Here is a 17373-nt window from a genome sequence, read left to right as displayed (position 1 = left end):
ATAACGAGGAAGCCGGCCCCATCAGACCTGCGCAGTGGTCCTGCAGCTGACATGCCCTGATGTGTTGGAGGCTGGGTGATGGTGCCCGCGACTGCCGGTCCCTCAGGCGCCTTGATGAGGGGATCTATATTTGTGCGCATAGGGCAGCCAGCCTGAACGCTGGCGTCACTCGTCTGCTCACTGTCCATTTGGCTTAGATTGTATACGCTCTTGGATGGGCGAGGGCATGTGGCATGCTGGTAAAACCACAAATTAACTGGTGAACTGCCAAGCTGGCATGGTGCTGATTAAGTAAGACATTGCTGGCCAAATGCTACTGCTTGTTGCCGCACTGATAACGCTGGGCTAGGAATCACACAAGTAATTGGCCTTGAGGGAACTGGAACCTACACGGGGTACTCCTCCCTAACTCAGGATTCTGGGAAACTCGCTGCTGCTGACTGTGCACCAGGACTCATTGCATCTTGACTCCCTATGGACTTGTGTCCGTCCTGCAATAATGCCCCTGACCAAGGGCAAGGGAAAGACCGCGACTTTGGACTCGTTATCAACACAAGCAGGAGCTCTGAATCTTCCCAAATTGCATCAGCAGTGCAAATGAAGGCACCTGTACCTGGTGCAGGCTCTCAGGAAGATCTGGTGCTGGCTGCGATAGCAGCCCTGAGATCCTCACTGGAGACCAGAATTGACGGTCATGGTAGACGTCCAGTTCTATGCCAGGATGTGAGGCAGCTAGCTGAAAGGGTAACGCCGGGGGAGACAGAGCTCAAGGAAATGAGAGATTTCACCAAAGACCTGGAGATTCGAGTTTGGGACCTGAAAAGGGGTAATAATGCCTTGGAGATGAGGGCCAAGGACGCCGAATGGGAGGGCTCGACGAAACATACGGCTGCTGGGGCTCCCGGAAGGCGTGTAGAGCTCTGACGCCACTCAATATGTTGAGAACTTATTGCAACAGGAAATAGGCCTTGGGAACTTATTGCAGGGATTAGCGGTCAAGCGTGCCCATCACTCGCTACAGAACAGTCCCCGCTGGGATCTCACCCCAGACCTCTCATTGCGAAGATTTTGAACTTCCAAGATCGGGAGGTGATATTGAAACACTTGAGGGAAGGCGGGGAGATTCTGAGGGACAGCTCTAAAGTTGCCATCTACCCGGACTGCACACCGGCAGTCCAGAGGGCCAGGAACGCCTCTGTGCCGATCAAGGCGACACTCTGACACCTCAACATGAAATACATGCCGATATACCCTGCCAGGCTCAAAATCATTTTCAAGGGCAAGGTGCATTTCCTTGAAATTCCTGTAGCTGCTAACATGTGGCTGGAACACAACAACCTGGCCAGCGGAGATTAACCTAACACTTGATTCCGTAGGTGCCATTGTTGGCATGGGTCGCATGATCTGGAGACTGTCACACGAGTGCTTATATGATACTGTTTTCTTTGGGTACCTGGGGCACACTAAGGGATGTGGGACCGGCTGCTGTGCCCTGCAAGTCGCCTTGTGAAATGTCGCACTGGATATGTCTGATTCAGAAATCTTTGTTGTGTTGTGTATGGTATGTGAAATACAGGTCCGCTTGAACACATACTCTTGCATACGGAGAGTGACATAGGATTGCTCAACAGTGGACTTGATGGAACCCTCCATGCATAGGCAGGTGGCTGGTCTGTTGCTAGGCCCCTTTGCCCGACACAGGGTGACCTGGATAGGTCAGATTGGTGCGGGCATGCCTGAGCACTGTACGTATTGTGCCATAACTGGGCGAGTTTATTATGGTTATTTTGTTGAATTGTTAGTTTTGTGTTTTCCACGCATTTTAGATAATATGCTTGTCTTCGGGTATAGGTGGTTGGGTGGTTGTTGGTTGCTGGGGCTCTGAAGGTGGATACAGGGTCTCCGATTTGTCGAGACGGGAACAAGGGGTGTTGGTAAGTTCATGCACGGGCTGGTGAGCGGATATCCAATCTATGACCCCCATTAAGGTATTAACATGGAACGTGCGTGGGCTGGGCACGTACTTGCGAAGGAATAGGGTGAAATCCTACTTGACACGTAAAAAGGTATCCACTGCCCTGCTTCAGGAGACCCACCTTACGGCTGAAGAAATGGGAAAGGTCTGCGAACGTTGGGGAGGTAAAGAGTATGGGCCACATATTCCAAATATGCTAGGGGAGGGTTTACCTGGTTAACAGACACTTTGCAATTTCAACTACTGGAGGTGGAGGCTGACATGGAGGGGATGTACTTTATCCTACGAGGTCACATTGACAACACTGAGGTGTGCATCATTAATTCTTACTTCCCGAATCATGGAATCCCAACTCATGCTCATGCACTTGGTTCCCGGGAGGCACACCATAGAGGGTGTTTTTATTTTTATGGAGAGGTGATTTTAATTGCGCAAGGGATCCCGTGCTTGACAGAACTGCAGTTCCCAAGGGAGGGCCGTCACCTGCGTCATCAGCACTTAATGGGGTACTAACCAATCTAGATTTGGTGGACGTGTGGAGAGAGCTGAATCCTGAGGGTAGAGGGTAATCCTATTACTCTTCACCGCACACCTTGTACACCATGCTTGATTACATCTTTGTTGGGCGCAGCCAGATGGTTGACACATGTGGGCAGAATACCTGGATAGATCACTCCCCTCTGATGGTGGCTTGGAATTTAAGGAGCCCGTGACCCCCTATTCCGATGTGGCACATGCCATCGGATGCTCCGACTGGCCAAGTCTTCAAAGATAAATTGCAGAAGACGTTGTCACAGTTCCTGGAGCATAATGTGGGTTATGTGAAAGAATGGGGCATTGTGTGGGAAACCTTGCAAGTAGTGGTCAGGGGGGGATGTAATCACTAGTGCTGGGGGTATTAGAAGAACGCTGAGGGCTGAACTGGAAACCCTGGAGGACAAGATCCACAACCTGGAGGACTAAACTTCGGGTCTGCAACAGCACGAAGAGAAGCTAGTTAAGGCCCGACACTGATGCCTTGAGGCGTGGGAAAGGTTGTCCAGGTTTGACCATGTGTCACGCGCCTCTCTTCCTGGCGTCTATGGAGGGCACGGAAACTGGGACGCCATTGAATGTGCCATTCTTCCTTTTTGCTTCCTGGAGTGTGGGTCTGGTTTCTTTTCTTCACGGAAGCTCGAGCTATTAAGCTATGCCCTCCCTTGCAACTGCGCGTTGCAACCCTTCGCTTGTCCCTGGCTCTACGCGCTGTACTTTTCGACATAGCTCTGAGTTACTCTCCCGCCCTTCCTTTCCACCTTTTTTGCCTTCCCTGTTTTGTTCTGTTCTGTTTTCTTCCACCACGGCGTCTGTGTGCCCTTTGGTCACCGCCTCCCTCTAGCCGCGGTTGCTCTAGTTTGTTTACTATTGGTTTCGGCTCACTTCCGGGTCTGTCTCTCTCTTTTTTCCTCTGGTCTCGTCCGTTCTGCCTTTCTTACCTTCTACCGTGACCCCTGTTTCACATCTCTCTGTCTATTCTTATTCTTACTTGTTTCCTCTTTCTTTATTACTTTTCAGTATCTATTTCTTTATTCCTCCTTCGGTACGCACACTTAACTGGGAGGCCTTCGATTATCAGCAATCTTCCGGCTGCCTATTTGGAATCCGTTGACAGCCTGTGTTCTGCATTAACTCTTCAAGTCTTCGTGTTCAACGACCATTCACCTTCTTACCCGATTCCCGTTTCATTTTGAAATACTGCAACTTTCATTGCTTTCCGTGTTGTCATCATTTCCATCAAGTCAAATTCTACAACTCTCCGGAGAGGTTTTTTCTGCCTTTGGGCTTTTTCCTCTCATTTGGCTCTCGCGGCAGGGGGTCCCCTCCTGATCTGCTCTCCAAAGAGACAGCACAGTGGCGTCTACCTGAGGGGGACCATATCACTACAAGAAAAAACAGTTATTCTGGAGGAAAAACAGGGAGAAAACATACAACCTCATCAGAAGAAGATACAGGTGAGGAGGAGGGGGAGAATCTGGAATGCACACAACTTGTTAAGTGTGACAGTTTGCAACGCCCACAAGAAATCAACATGGCTACCGCTGAAGAGGTCCAAGAATTGGTAAACGCAGTCCAAAGCCGATCTCAAGAAGTACAGGCTTTCAAAACTGAAAATGCTACACTACAGCAAAGAACGGGGGTTCAGGAACAGTTGCGAGCAGAACTTCCACCCATGCCCCTGGCTTCTGGGAAATACAACGGCACAATTTGCCGATTCAAGGACTTTATGGAGGCCTGTATCATTTACTTTACCTTTCGTCCACAAACATATGCCTCTGACCAGGCCCGTATTGGTTTTCTCATATCCAATCTTACAGGGAACGCCCTGGCCTGGGCTACCCCATTGGTCACCGGTGCCAGTCCACTTCTTCAAGTTTATGCAGCATTCACTGCTCAGTTCAAACAAGCCTTTGAACATCAAGAAGCGGTCCAGGTTGCCAGTGAAGAACTACTGGACATCCGACAAGGAGCTTCAGATCTACTTACTTACATTTCACCGTTCAAAAGGGTGGCGGCCGAAGCAGGATGGCCGGAAGCTGCTCAGTATACAATCTTCAGACGGGGTCTCCGGGAAGACCTCAAAGACAAACTTGCTAGAATACCCTGGCCTACCACATTTACAGACCTAATGTCTACCGTCCTACAAGTTGACTATCGGCTTGCCGAAAGACGGCTGAATGAAAGAAAGGTTGTGCCCCGTTCTTCCCTCCCGATTCTCCAGAACCTCACCCTAGACCATCCAGAGAAGAAACAATGCAGATAGGAGTTGCCCGAGGCCCTTTGACCACCAAAGAAAGAAAAAGAAGAAAAGTCAATCAACTATGTATGTATTGTGGATCCAACAAACATATGTTACCTGGCTTCCCAGACATACCACCACGAAGGAAGGGAAACGGTCAACCTCGGAACCAATAAGGGTGGGTTTTTGAGGGTCACTCATCAGTCCCTATGTCTCAATGTCTGTTACCTCTGCAACCGCTACAGAAGACAATCGGCTAATGGTAGTGAGTTTACAGCTTCACCACGGGCAAACAATCATTGATGCTCTGGGTCTAGAGGACTGCGGAGCAGCTGGCTGCTTTATGGACACAGTGTGGGCAAAGAAAACGGGTATTCTTCTGCTGGAAAAAGAGGAAGACCAAAAGGGGGAGGGAGTTGATGGTAGACCACTGAGTTCTGGACTTATTACCCATGTTACTACTCCACTCACCATGACCATTTTGCAACATACAGAAACCATACAATTCGACCTTATAGGAGCAGCACATTTCCCCGTCATCCTTGGTATCTCATGGCTCCGTAAACACAACCCCGCAATAGATTGGGCCAAGAATCAGATGGCCTTTACCTCGAATCACTGTGCAAAGAAGTGCTTACCAGGAACCAACTACATCACTGTAAAGACGTTCACTTGATCTTTAACCCCACAAGCCACAATGGGGGTCCATAACATACCAGCCAGCATCTGTGAATACAGCAATGTGTTTTGCGACAAAGACCCACAACAGCTACCCCCACACAGACCAGAACACTGTGCTATCGACCTGATGCCTGATGCCCTGGTACCCTTTGGACTCATGTTTTCCTTATCGCTCAAAGAGAAGGAAGTACCTCGATGAAAATCAAATCCTCTACATGGCCTTATCCGTCCATCACATTCACCAGCTGGAGCATCTTTGTTTTTCGTTCCGAAACGCGGCACCCACGAACTAAGGCCATGTATAGACTACCGTGGCCTCAACCAAGTCACGATTCGGGACAGGTACCCAATGCCCCTTATCAAGGATATATTGGAACCGTACAAGGGGCCGTAGTCTTTTCCAAACTCGATTTACGCCAGGCATACCATCTCCTCCAGATCTGGGCGGGTGACAAATGGAAGACTGCTTTCTGTACGCCGTACGGACATTTTGAAACCGAGTGATGCCTTTCGGGTTGGTGAACGCACCCTGCATATTCCAAAGGTTCATGGATCGATTATTCTCGGATCTCTTATTCCATACCACCATTGTGTACCGGGATGATATTTTGGTATTTTCATCCTCTCACCAGCAGCACCAAGAACATCTAAGACAAGTGGCGCAACGACTCAGACAATCATCTTCTGATTAATCCAGAGAAATGTGCATTTCAAACCACCACCGTTCCTTACCTGGGATTCATCTTATCCAGTGTGGGTATACAGATGGACCCACAGAAAGTGGAAGCCATTCTTAAATGGCCTTCGCCCACATGTTATGCTCACCTGGTATCCACGGGGATGCCACCCAGCCCTGGTTGGATTATTTGCACTCTTGAACCCTCCCTCGGTCCCTTGGTAAGGCCTCTGGTTAAAGATGGGTCTGCAATATAGGAGAGCTGGATTCAATACCAGATTGTCTTTATTTTTTCCCACCTCCCTTGGCCTCAACTCCCCTCCCCCCCTTGGGCCTTCTCCTCACCTTAATATTGTAAAAGATGGATTCTCCGTCCTGCTCCTCGTAGCAGGTGCGCGTAGGTGTGGGGGGCGAGCAGCGACCAAGTTACTTCACTGGTGCAAGCCCCCTGTGGGAATCCAGGCCTGCTGCGACTCCGTAGGTTCGCTGCTTTATAGTCTTTATATGCATTTCCCATGTTCCCCTTAGTTCAAATAATAATGTCTTGCTTCTTTCCTTTTAGGTGTGGAAAGGTATTTTGGTGTTGTCATGCAGTTTGAAGATGAGCATGGGCCGGTAGGCGAAAGGCCGGTGTGTGCGATGCTGTCCGGTGAGTAATGCGCGATGCACGGTGCTGTTTCGCCTTTTATATTGCTAACATGTGTCTTTTCTCTCCTTGCAGGTCGGGATGTTCCTCGGCGAACGCCGTGATGTTCCAGCAATGATACTGACCAGGAGATGAGTACCCAGGTAAGAATTGTGTGGCTTTCTTCGTTCGGGAGGAAACATGTGTAAACGCTTATTAATGCGGTCTTTCTTCCTCCTCTTTCCAGGTTATGGTATTCCAGGATGCATGCGGTGCCGGATGATGGAGTTCGTACCTTCAGGTGAGTGGAACTGAAGTCGGCGATGGATTGAAGACAGGATACTATTCCCGGTAAGTTTCGTAGTATTCTTTCTCTCTCTGCAGGTCCTTGGTTTCAGGTAAGCTGGCTTCAAGAACTGGACACGGTGAGCGTTACGCTGCTCACAGCAGAATAACACGGAGCGTGTTCTGCTGTTTGGGTGTGGTTTACTCCTCAAGTCTTCGTGTTCAATGACCATTCACCTTCTTATCTGATTCGCGTTTCGTAATACTGTAACTTTCATTGCTTCCCGTGTTGTCATCATTTCCATCAAGTCAAGTTCTACAACTCTCCTGAGAGGTTTTTTCCACCTTGGGGCTTTTTCCTCTCATTTGGCTCTTGCGAGAGGGGATCCCCTGCTTATCTGCTCTCCAAAAGAGACGGCAGGGTGGCGTCTACCCGAAGGAGACCATATATCTACAAGAAAAAACTGTTATCCTGGAGGAAAACTGGGAGAAAACCTACATCCTCGTCAGAAGAAGATACAGGTGAGGAGGAGGGGGAGAATCTGGAATGCCTACAACTTGTTAAGCGTGACAACATATTACCAAAACCACCAGGGCGCATGCAGAGGCAATAGGCCCGGGAAGCTGCTAGCGTGGCTGTGTAGTCAGTAACATCCCAGACACCCAACTACTGCACTGCAGCAAGAGGATGGGAGCACATGTAGGACGCAATCGGGAATAACCTCCAGATTTTACTCCTGGCTATATAGACATGAGGAATTGGTTCCCCATGAGGAGCTAAAGGAGGCCCTTAGGCTTATAGCTCTCGCCAAGCTGAAGAGTGAACAGTACCCCGGACTAGATCAGCCCATTACTGTAAAAGAAATAAGGGATGCAATTGCCTCCCTGGCTACAAGCAAAGCTCCCGGGAGCAATGGGTTACCGCCCGAATATTACAAAACATACAATTCGACGCTAGCCCCTGTGTTTCTTAAAGACTATGAGGAAGCATACACCTGAGGTATACTGCCGGCGCGTATGCGTGACACTCCCGATATCTAAACCCGGGAAACCCACTGACAAATGTGAATCGTATCGGCCTTTAGCAATGGTAAATTATGATATGAAAATATTAACAATTCTAGCAGGGCGACTGCACAGGGTGATTGCGACCCTGATACACAGTGACCAGACAGGCTTTATCCCTGGAGGAAACACTTCCCTGAATCTGCGCCGAATGCACCACATCATTGCACAGACCAACGAAGGCTCAGAACAGTGTGCGGTATCGTTAGATGGAATCAAAGTCTTTGATTCGATTTATTGGGAATGGCTGTTTGCGACATTGCAGGGGTTTGGATTTGGGGAACAATTCCTGAGATGGGTAAAGATCTTACACTTGTCACCGACTGGCAGGGTCAAATCTGGAAGGCAGGTATTGGAGACCAGGGACATCCAGAGAGGAACATGGCAAGGATGCCCTCTATCTCCCATGTTGTACCTGCTGGCACTAGAGCCGCTTGCGGTTTACCTACGCAAATCACTTGGAGGCAGGTGTCTAGGCAGGAGGTGCTAGACACTATTTACGATGTTGCGCTATATGTCGCAGAGCCACAACATAACCTACCAATGATTATGGAGGTGTTGGACAATTTTGCTAAATTGTCCGGGATATTCTTTAACCAGGAGAAATCATGCATCTTCACACTAACTGGACTTCGTGGGTTTGAGGCTGTGGACTTGCGAAATGTGCGTCTCCCTGGGGAGGTGGAGTCGTTCTGCTACCTGGGTGTACACATCGCACACACACGCCTGAAGGCATTCACACATGCAACAAAGTCGGTGTATTGCCAGGGTTAAGGGTGTCAATGGCCTTTTGGTCCAGGCTCCCACTTTCCCTTATGGGTAGGGTAGCAGTTGTAAAAATTATTGGTAAAGAAATACAAGAATCTGGGTAATACAAGGTCCACTGCTACATTCCTGTCTCGTTCTTCCGTTTATTGAACTCTCTGGTGAGGGGTTTCTTATGGGGCACGGACCGACATAGGATCGCTCTGGCAGCTCTGTGTTTGCCATACAGGGAGGGTGGTGTGCAACTTCCAAATCCGGAATGTTATTATCTAGCAGCGCAACTTAGTCACACAGTGAAGTGGCTATCGGATGAGGTTACAGCCAAATCGTTACTGTTGCAGAGGTTGCTGGCCCCGGTCCACCTCAGAGAAGTTCTGTGGCTACCGCAGAACTGCTTGGATACTACACCATACTCAATTAACCTGGGCAGAAAGGTGTGGCAGAAACCGCTGAAACTGACCTGCCCTTACTCGCCTGAACTCCTGATAGTGGCAGTTGCATGTAGGAACAGGGAGGAACTTGCTGTGGCACGACACTGGGAAGGCTGGGGATTGCTAACTGGGGCGATATGTTCAGAAACTGCAAGTTTAGAGAACTGGACTCCATTTTCGAGCACACTGGGCTTCCTGGTGGGCAGTTTCTGTGATATATGAGAAAGGTGGGGGCGGCTAAAAATGAACGGGCAGGATGGCCACCTGAATCGGAGGCAATTAGGCTGCTGGCTTTGATGTTCTCTCTAGAAGACAGCTGCCGACCGGTGTCCCAACTGTATGGGGGTGCTAGCGGGTAAAACGAATCCCCGGAATGCTGCACTAAAAGCATGTTGGAAATCAGATCTGGGAGTGGAGATTGGGAGCGAGACTGGAAACGTGTTCTCGGGTTTCCCAAAGAAGTGTCCAGGAATGCCTGCTTTAAACTGATACAATTAAATGTGTCATACCACACCTATATGACACCTAGTGAAGTGGCCAAATTTGACAAAAGTAAACAATCAACTTGTCCTTGGTGCAGGGTGACAGGGCTGATCTGGTGCACATGTTTTGGTATTGCACTAAGGTGCGTGATTGCTGGTCCTGGGTGGAACAGGCATGTAGGAGAGCTGGGGTCACAAGGTACTCCTGGAAGCCGGAGGAATGCCTGTTGGGGGCCTACCCGAGAGACAGCAAACGTAAACACCTTATCAGGTTCATGGATCTGGCATGCACCCTTACTAAACGCTGCCTCGCCATGTCCTGGAAATCGGCTGGGGGACCTCAATACGCATGCTGGCTAAGGGATTTTAAGGTTTGGACTGAGGCTGAGGCAAGAGTGTGGGCAGGTCGGCACAGAGCCTAGATGTGACTACAGAGGGAATTTATGAGTCATGGAAGCAACTGGTCTGGGATATGCCACGGTGACCAGCCCACCACAGGTAATGTGTTATTGGAAGATGGGATCGATTTCACTCTGTACCCAGACCCAATCAACTCTAGTTTCGGGGAACTTGATTTTCGGGCCCAACTGTATATGACTAATGCTGTTGATTTTTACATGTGACCTGACCAAACAGAGACAATATTGTGATCCGGAAGACATGCGTGGAACATGCTGTTAAGTTGTTGACATGTTTATTTGTTTTGTTTGCCAACTGTGGCAAGATACACTCATTGGGCAGGTTGTACACTGGCGCCCATTGCACTGCGATAACTGTAACATTGTTTGTCTACAAACGCCAATAAAGAGAGTTAAGAATAAAAATCAGATAGGTTACGTAGGAACTCAAACCCCCTTACCACTCCCCCCGCCTCCCTTTCCTACACAAACACCTTCACACAGACAGCCCGCTCTGGGAGAAAACAGACGAACACCTGAGCAGTATACCTGACATGTCCCAATACAATGGTCAGGCAGTTACTGATCATCACTGACAGAATTCCATTAATCTTCCCCACACGGATAAAGATGAGCTTGAAAGAACACTCAGAGCAAGGCAAAGCACACGAGGAAACAACAGTTTTCAGACAGCAGCTGAACGAGAGAAGAAAGTCTGCAAAACCGTAGGGGAACGCACAGAGGGAAATTCCATAGAGCCCATTACTTTCTCGAGCCCTGAAGTTTAGAAAGCGTAAGACCAAAAAAACATGCTGCAGAATCCTGTATTGTGTGTCGGAGATACCCGGGGCCCTCCTGCGTCTCTAATCAAAGCGGGGAGAAGCAGCAGCCGCGGTACCGTCCTTGGCTCCAAAAACAAAGCAACGTCATTGAAGTCAACATAGCCTGTGAGACCGATACAAGGCCGGTCTGTGTTGAAGCCAACGTTGCATGCGGGAACACTGTATGGCGAGCGCTGGAACCAACATTCTTAAAACGCATGTGATAAAAGACGCATGTAAAGTTGAACTGCTGATGAGTGTTTGCACTTTGATACAATACCTTTGACAGAGTAATCCAACACCACGTGGGTGCTCAATCGAAGGTCTAGTCTATGTAAGGTATCCAGACGAGAAGTGTCAGAAGTGAAAGTTAAAGAGTTATATTAAGAAGAGAATAGAGAATTGTGAATCAAAATGGTCCTGTGAAGGGTCAATAAAAATCCTGCGCACAGTTCAATCTTAGGTTTTGATAGAGTAAAGACAGTTTGAGAAATTAGGTAAATTTGGTCCAAGCCCGACGGAGGGAGACCAATTGAAGGTTTCATGGTAAAGTGGGTCGGACCCCGGTAGAGGGGCACCCGGGGTTAACAGTGCATCACCAGAGAAGATTGTGAATATTAGAATCCTGAGGAGAAAAACTTTGAATGTGGGTTTGTCGCATCAGGCCCTCTGAAATAAGAGACTTTGAATGGCAAAGAGACTTTGGCACACAAGGTCCGGATACTGAGATTTTGAACTGCATCCTCGTGCTAGAAAAGCCATAATATGTGCTAAGCTTGAGTGTGTCGCCTTATCCTGTGCTGAAAACGTAGGGAAGGGAAGCTAAGGGTTCAACTATCCCGATATACAATTTCTTGAACACTTTCTTTTGTATAACATGGTTTCCTACACTATTTGTATTTAGAAGTAAGGATTGGCAATATGTTTATTAGTATAGGCCCTTTTATTTTGACAGACTCGACTAGGACTGCGTTATTATTTGATGGTCGTAGCTTGCTCCCATCTTTAGATTTAGGATTTGATAGGCATTTTTCAAACCCAATTGAAGTTCAATAAACACCCTTGAACTGTGATCACTTGTGTCGGTCTTCACTGTTTGATACCATGCCTTCCTTACAGTACACAAACTGCTATTAAAAATCATTTTTCATAACTAAAAAGTAACAAAAATGCAGAGAATGGTGTCCAGCGTGAAATATTTTCACCAGCCTCCATCTTGCAGCCACATTCAGAAATATGCTCTTAAGAATTAGCTCTTTCCTCCAGTAACAAAGTTGCATCAGAAAAAAAGCATAGCCTGCCACCAGGTAAAGGACAAAGACGGGCATTATTGTGATGCAAAAAGAAATTGATAACCAAGAATTTACTTTTCTTGACAATACCAATACCTGAACGTTCTAGAAGCATTTCCTGTATAATGTTGAGCAATGAAAATACTCTGTGCAAGGCTCTAGATGGGAGCAAATCATAGATTAAAAGCATTAAGGGGTGTGGCTGAGTGGCTAATCTATTAGCCGTACCGCTAGGACACCAGCGATATAACCCCAGCTTTCCCCCTTAACACAGTTTTGCAATTGTGGTTAAATAACAATCTCCATGTACCTCAATTCCCTCACCTCCTAACATTGTGAGTGCTTTGAATCAGACGGACCACTAGACCATATTGCCATATAAAAAACAGGTTATTTGCATGTACCTATTGGAAGCTACAAGCTTGCAGTACCACAAAGTGAACACATAGTCAAACATGAGGACATAATTGGTCTAATCCATACCTGTAATAAAGTGCCTCTGTGAGGAAAGAGTAATAGAGGAGGGCGGATGAGGAGCCCAGGAACACTAGTAACCACAGGCACTGAAGCCTGGAGCTCTTCTCCTGAAACAGACAGAAGTTTTGAAGAAGTTTAGCCTTTTCAAAGACATATAGCTAGCTGGTTTAGTTCAACATAGACATCAGATCGATTGCACTCAATTTCACCCTCCTAGAATTATCTATGCAAAGAGGTTCTGGATGGTCCAGTTACAATATATGCATTTTCTCACATTTGCCAATATTGTTACAAGGGTGTTTTCCTGTCCCCAATTACAAGGATCACACAAATCCGCCTTGCTTTCTTTTTTCTTGAAAAAACAAGAAACCCACCAGAGCGCTCCCGTAACCTAGATTTTAATGACATCGACTGCAAAAACACGTTCTAAGAGCAGCGTACTCCATAACTGAGAAACCCCTTTCGTTCTCATATGTCTGATTACAGATTTTATTTAAACAAATTGATGCCACATTGCTTGCGGTGTGCGGGGGGGCGGATGAGGGTCAGGGGTCCCCCAGCCATACCATCCTAAAATTCCACTTTACCCAACTCATCATCTATGCCTATCCCTGTGAACCTCCTGCATTCTTGTTTTACTAAATTGATATTTTCAGGCACACTGGCTAATTTGTAGGCAGTTCTGTTAGGTCATGGACTCAAGCCTTTTGTTCTCATCACCATTTCCTTGTCTCTTCCACCCCCACTTGTGTTTTACTCAAATTGCACTTGCCATTTGCTTTTATGGTGGGGTCAACTCCCATCCCCATATGTACTATTTCACCCACCCTCCTCAACTCTTCCACCCATCCTTAGTGGGTGGCCTATCATAGGGCATGTGTACTGTAAACGGTCACCTTTGGTCCCTGGGTGAATTTCCTTGACAAAATCTCTTGTTTTGGTCATAGACTGGTGATTGCAGAGTACTTTATGTTTGGCTGTACTACTGTGTAGCCTTTATATCCCATTGATAGTCACTTTTTCCTTGAAAGGAGAGTTTTCCTGCCACCCCAATTGGAAAGTCATAAAAATGTTGAATGGTGTACTGATGGCTACTGGGGGACTTTGGTACCCATCAGAGTGTACTTCGTTGGCGATGGCAAGCCATTTGACAGGACCTACCTGGAACTGATTCCTGTGTAGAGAAAAAGAGAGGACATTCAGAGTCTACTCTCTTCTGCCCAAAGGAATCCCGCTGCAGACTCTACCTAGTTTTGATCAGGTGGGAATAGCTGGATCATTCTGCACTTCAGTCTTACGTACACCAGCAGAAACACCTGGACCTTGTTCTTCAAACAAATGCATTATTGTATGTATTAAGTGCCTGCTCATCCATGGGGCATCCTGGCTCAGACTTTTACAACTGTAGCAACACTACAGAATCCTGTCATGCAGCCCTTTGGGACAGACCATTGATAAGCCAGTGAGGACAAAGGGTCAGTAAGTATGGTGGCAACTTGCTGCTTCTGTCCTCTTAAGGGTCACACTATGGGTCATCTTCTGTTACCCATATTGTGGAACCAGCCTGTATCACTGGATCCATCCCAAAGCACACAGGAGCATTAGAAGAGGCCCTTGGATCAGGAACTGGAATCGCAACACGCAGAGAAACCGACACCTCAGCTTAACTCTGCATCCTTGAACTGTATGCCAGTTCTTCATTAAGCCTGAAATCCATTACTGGTGTCCATCTGGGAGCTTCATGTACAGACCATCTTCATAGGTGCAACCACCATGACAATTTCTGCTTCTGACCCTGTGGGTCATCGGTCTATCCTTCCTTCAAATAGCCTCTGGTAATTTTAACTGGGTCTGGATTGCCTCTTGTAGGGCTCCCCCAATGTCAGCAGCCAGAAGGTTAGAAGTTTTGCAGAGGTCCTGGAACTACAGTTTTTTTATATAGATGTTTTCTATTTTTGTAAGTATTTGATTTTTATTCATTGGGCATTTATAAAGCGCCTATACACAATGTGATTCAAGGCGAAACAAGACAAAAGCGAGGGGTGGAGGCAGGGAAGAGAAAAACAGAAACGGTCCTACTAGGCCTTGTGACATTCAGATCGTATATGTGCAGTAACAAAATGTGCAGGGGAGAGCTGAAGTGCCAGTCCAGGCATAAGGGCCTGTGGGTTAAGAGTGCCAGGATATGCCATGTGGACAGAGCCAGGGGAATTAAGAGTGTGCAGGGGAAAAAGGTCCACCTGCTAAGTGCGAGAAACGAGACTGGAGGGGCTGGAGTGGTGCATGCCCAGCCAGGCAAGTGCAGGGGGGGAGCCCTGGTAGAGTAAGTGCCGGTTGGGGGCGGGTCAGGGGATTCCAAGTGCTGGGATAGACTGGTCGAAGAGGGACTGGTGCCGTATAAGAATCTGAGGGAACCAGGCAGCCAGTCCAGAGGCAGAGCGGGACATTACCAGGGGAGGGGAGAGGGAAGGAGGTAGAGAAAAGGAGGGCCTTCAAGAGTTTACGGAACTAAAGGAGATGCGGCTCAAGTCAGAGGGGCAGGGAGGCCATTCCAGAGGGAGGCACCTGCGGAAGAGAGAAATCTACCCCTTACTCTATGCTTGTGGATGATGCAGAGGGTCCTTCAAGACAAAGTCTATAGTCTACCACCCCTAACAGAAGGAAATCACACAAATTAGACATCAAAATAGATGGGCATACCATCCAACAACGTAATACCTTGAAACCTTAAACCTAAACAGTCAAAGGTTCTGGAAAAAGGGGAGACCAGATGAACAGATCCTTGCTGTGCTTAGAAGGGTCGAGCAATGTCATCGCCAAATGTATTTTTAATCATTTAAGTGGCGCACTCACACCTGCACTTAAAGTCTATACTATTCAGGCTAGGGCTTCTGCCATTGGATTAGGGGGAGGGAGGGCACACCACTGCGTTGTACCCCGCCACACATGGGGGAGGGGGGTCCGGCCCAGTGCTCACCCATCAGGTTGAAGGCTGGGCCGGCCCTCGCAGCGTGAGGAGGTGCTCAGTTGGGGTTGGTGCTGAAGGTGACTTATACATGTGTCACATGCCACGTTCAGCTCCAACTCCTTCTCTCCTTCCTCTCGCCGTCGATCGGATAGATATGGTGCATCTCATTGAGTGAGTCCCATCCATCCAGCAAAGTTGCTGTGCGTGCTATATTCAAAGCAGTGGCCCTTTGGCGATCACGTACATTGGCTAATCAGATCTAGCTACCAGTACCTGTGCCTGCCCGCCTTGACCTGTATCTCATTGCTCACACTGATGTGCGCGAGCCATACTCCGGTGGATTGCTTGTGTAGTCTGCACAGCTCAAGGAGTTTGACTGTCCCGTCATATGACACCTGAGCGGGAGACTGTTCTTGTTGGGTTCCTTTCAGGTGGGAGTTTGACTGCGTTGTTCCCGGGGGCGCGGTGCACACGTTTGTTTGCTTGATTTCATACTAAGTTCTCACACAGAGAATTATGCTTTTGACGAGCCCATTTGCTGGGGCTTCGAGCGAGCAGTTTAACCCGAGTACAAATGTTATCGAAAAGGAGTGGCAGCTGCTCATTATTACAAGCCACGGAGTCAGAGATTACTTGTGGCGCAAATTTCAATTATGCGTTAGGCACTTTTGTTAAAGATGCATTAAAAATGAGGGGTCCGTTGTAGTTTTTAAACGTTTTGCTATTGTATGTATGTTTTTAAGTATGGTCCGTTTTCAACGAGAAATCTTTTAAACTCTATTACCTTCATTTAGAGTTGAAAAACAAGAACGGGAGTTGTCAAAATACAAAAAAAAAAACAAACCCTCGGCTGGACTTGACTGCTAGCTACTAGGGCTGTACCGAACTTCGGCTTCGAGTCACTATTCTGCTGAAGTTTGGCTGAAATACAGCTATCCGGCTTCGGCAGAATAGTTTCTGCGTAGTGACTCGAAGCCGAAGTCCACATTCTATGATTAGCTGCCTTCTCCCTGTTTGGGAGATGACAGCCAATCATAGAAAGTTTTACAGTGTTCAGGCTGCCCAAGCCAAATGAGCTGTTATTGGCTTCTGCAGCCTGACCACAGAGGAAACAGCCTCAGAACGTGTTGAAATAGGAAGTGAGGGCTTCTGCAGCCTGTCCACAGAGGAAACAGCCTCAGAACGTGTTGAAATAGGAAGTGAGGGAAGGGAATAGTTCTTCCCTTCCCTCACTTCCTATGCCAACGGACGGGCTCCAGCAGATGCCAGCAGTACCCGGACCCGGAGAGACCACCATCACCCACAGGTAAGTGAGCCTCCCTCCTGCCCCCTCACTGCAATAATATTGTTGAGGCTGGTCGGGCCACTGATGCAAAGCCGGGGGCCTGACATTGCCCCAGACTCACGAGGCCGCCAGGGCACTTTGCCCACCCCGGCAGCCTCAAATTTTAATGAGCCCCCTGCCCCTTCAGCACGGCGAGGCCGCGGGTGTGCCGGCGGCCTCCCCACAATAACATTGTTGATGTTGGTCGGGCCACCGGTGCAAATCCGGTTGCCCGACATTGCCCCAGACTCACGAGGCCGCCGGGGCACTTTGCCCACCCCGGTGTCCTCGAATTCAAATGAGCCCCCCCGCCCCTTCAGCACGGTGAGGCC

At 48.2% G+C, this 17373-nt stretch overlaps 1 protein-coding gene across 3 annotated transcripts in view; it reads right to left on the bottom strand.

The window, feature by feature from the left end:
• The window catches only part of RNFT1 (ring finger protein, transmembrane 1), a 424054-nt gene that overhangs the window by 175983 nt on the left and 230698 nt on the right, over positions 1–17373 (bottom strand). For all 3 annotated transcript variants that reach the window (XM_069615093.1, XM_069615094.1, XM_069615095.1), the window contains one exon: positions 12756–12856. In XM_069615093.1, coding sequence (XP_069471194.1) covers positions 12756–12856 — 101 coding nt within the window. The remainder of the gene's footprint in view (positions 1–12755; positions 12857–17373) is intronic.

The sequence above is a fragment of the Ambystoma mexicanum genome, chromosome 9 (assembly GCF_040938575.1).
Source record: "Ambystoma mexicanum isolate Mex_15411 chromosome 9, UKY_AmexF1_1, whole genome shotgun sequence".
In the NCBI taxonomy this organism is placed as follows: Eukaryota; Metazoa; Chordata; class Amphibia; order Caudata; family Ambystomatidae; genus Ambystoma; species Ambystoma mexicanum.
Note: the sequence above shows the minus strand (reverse complement) of the source record. Positions and strands in the feature narration are given on the sequence as shown.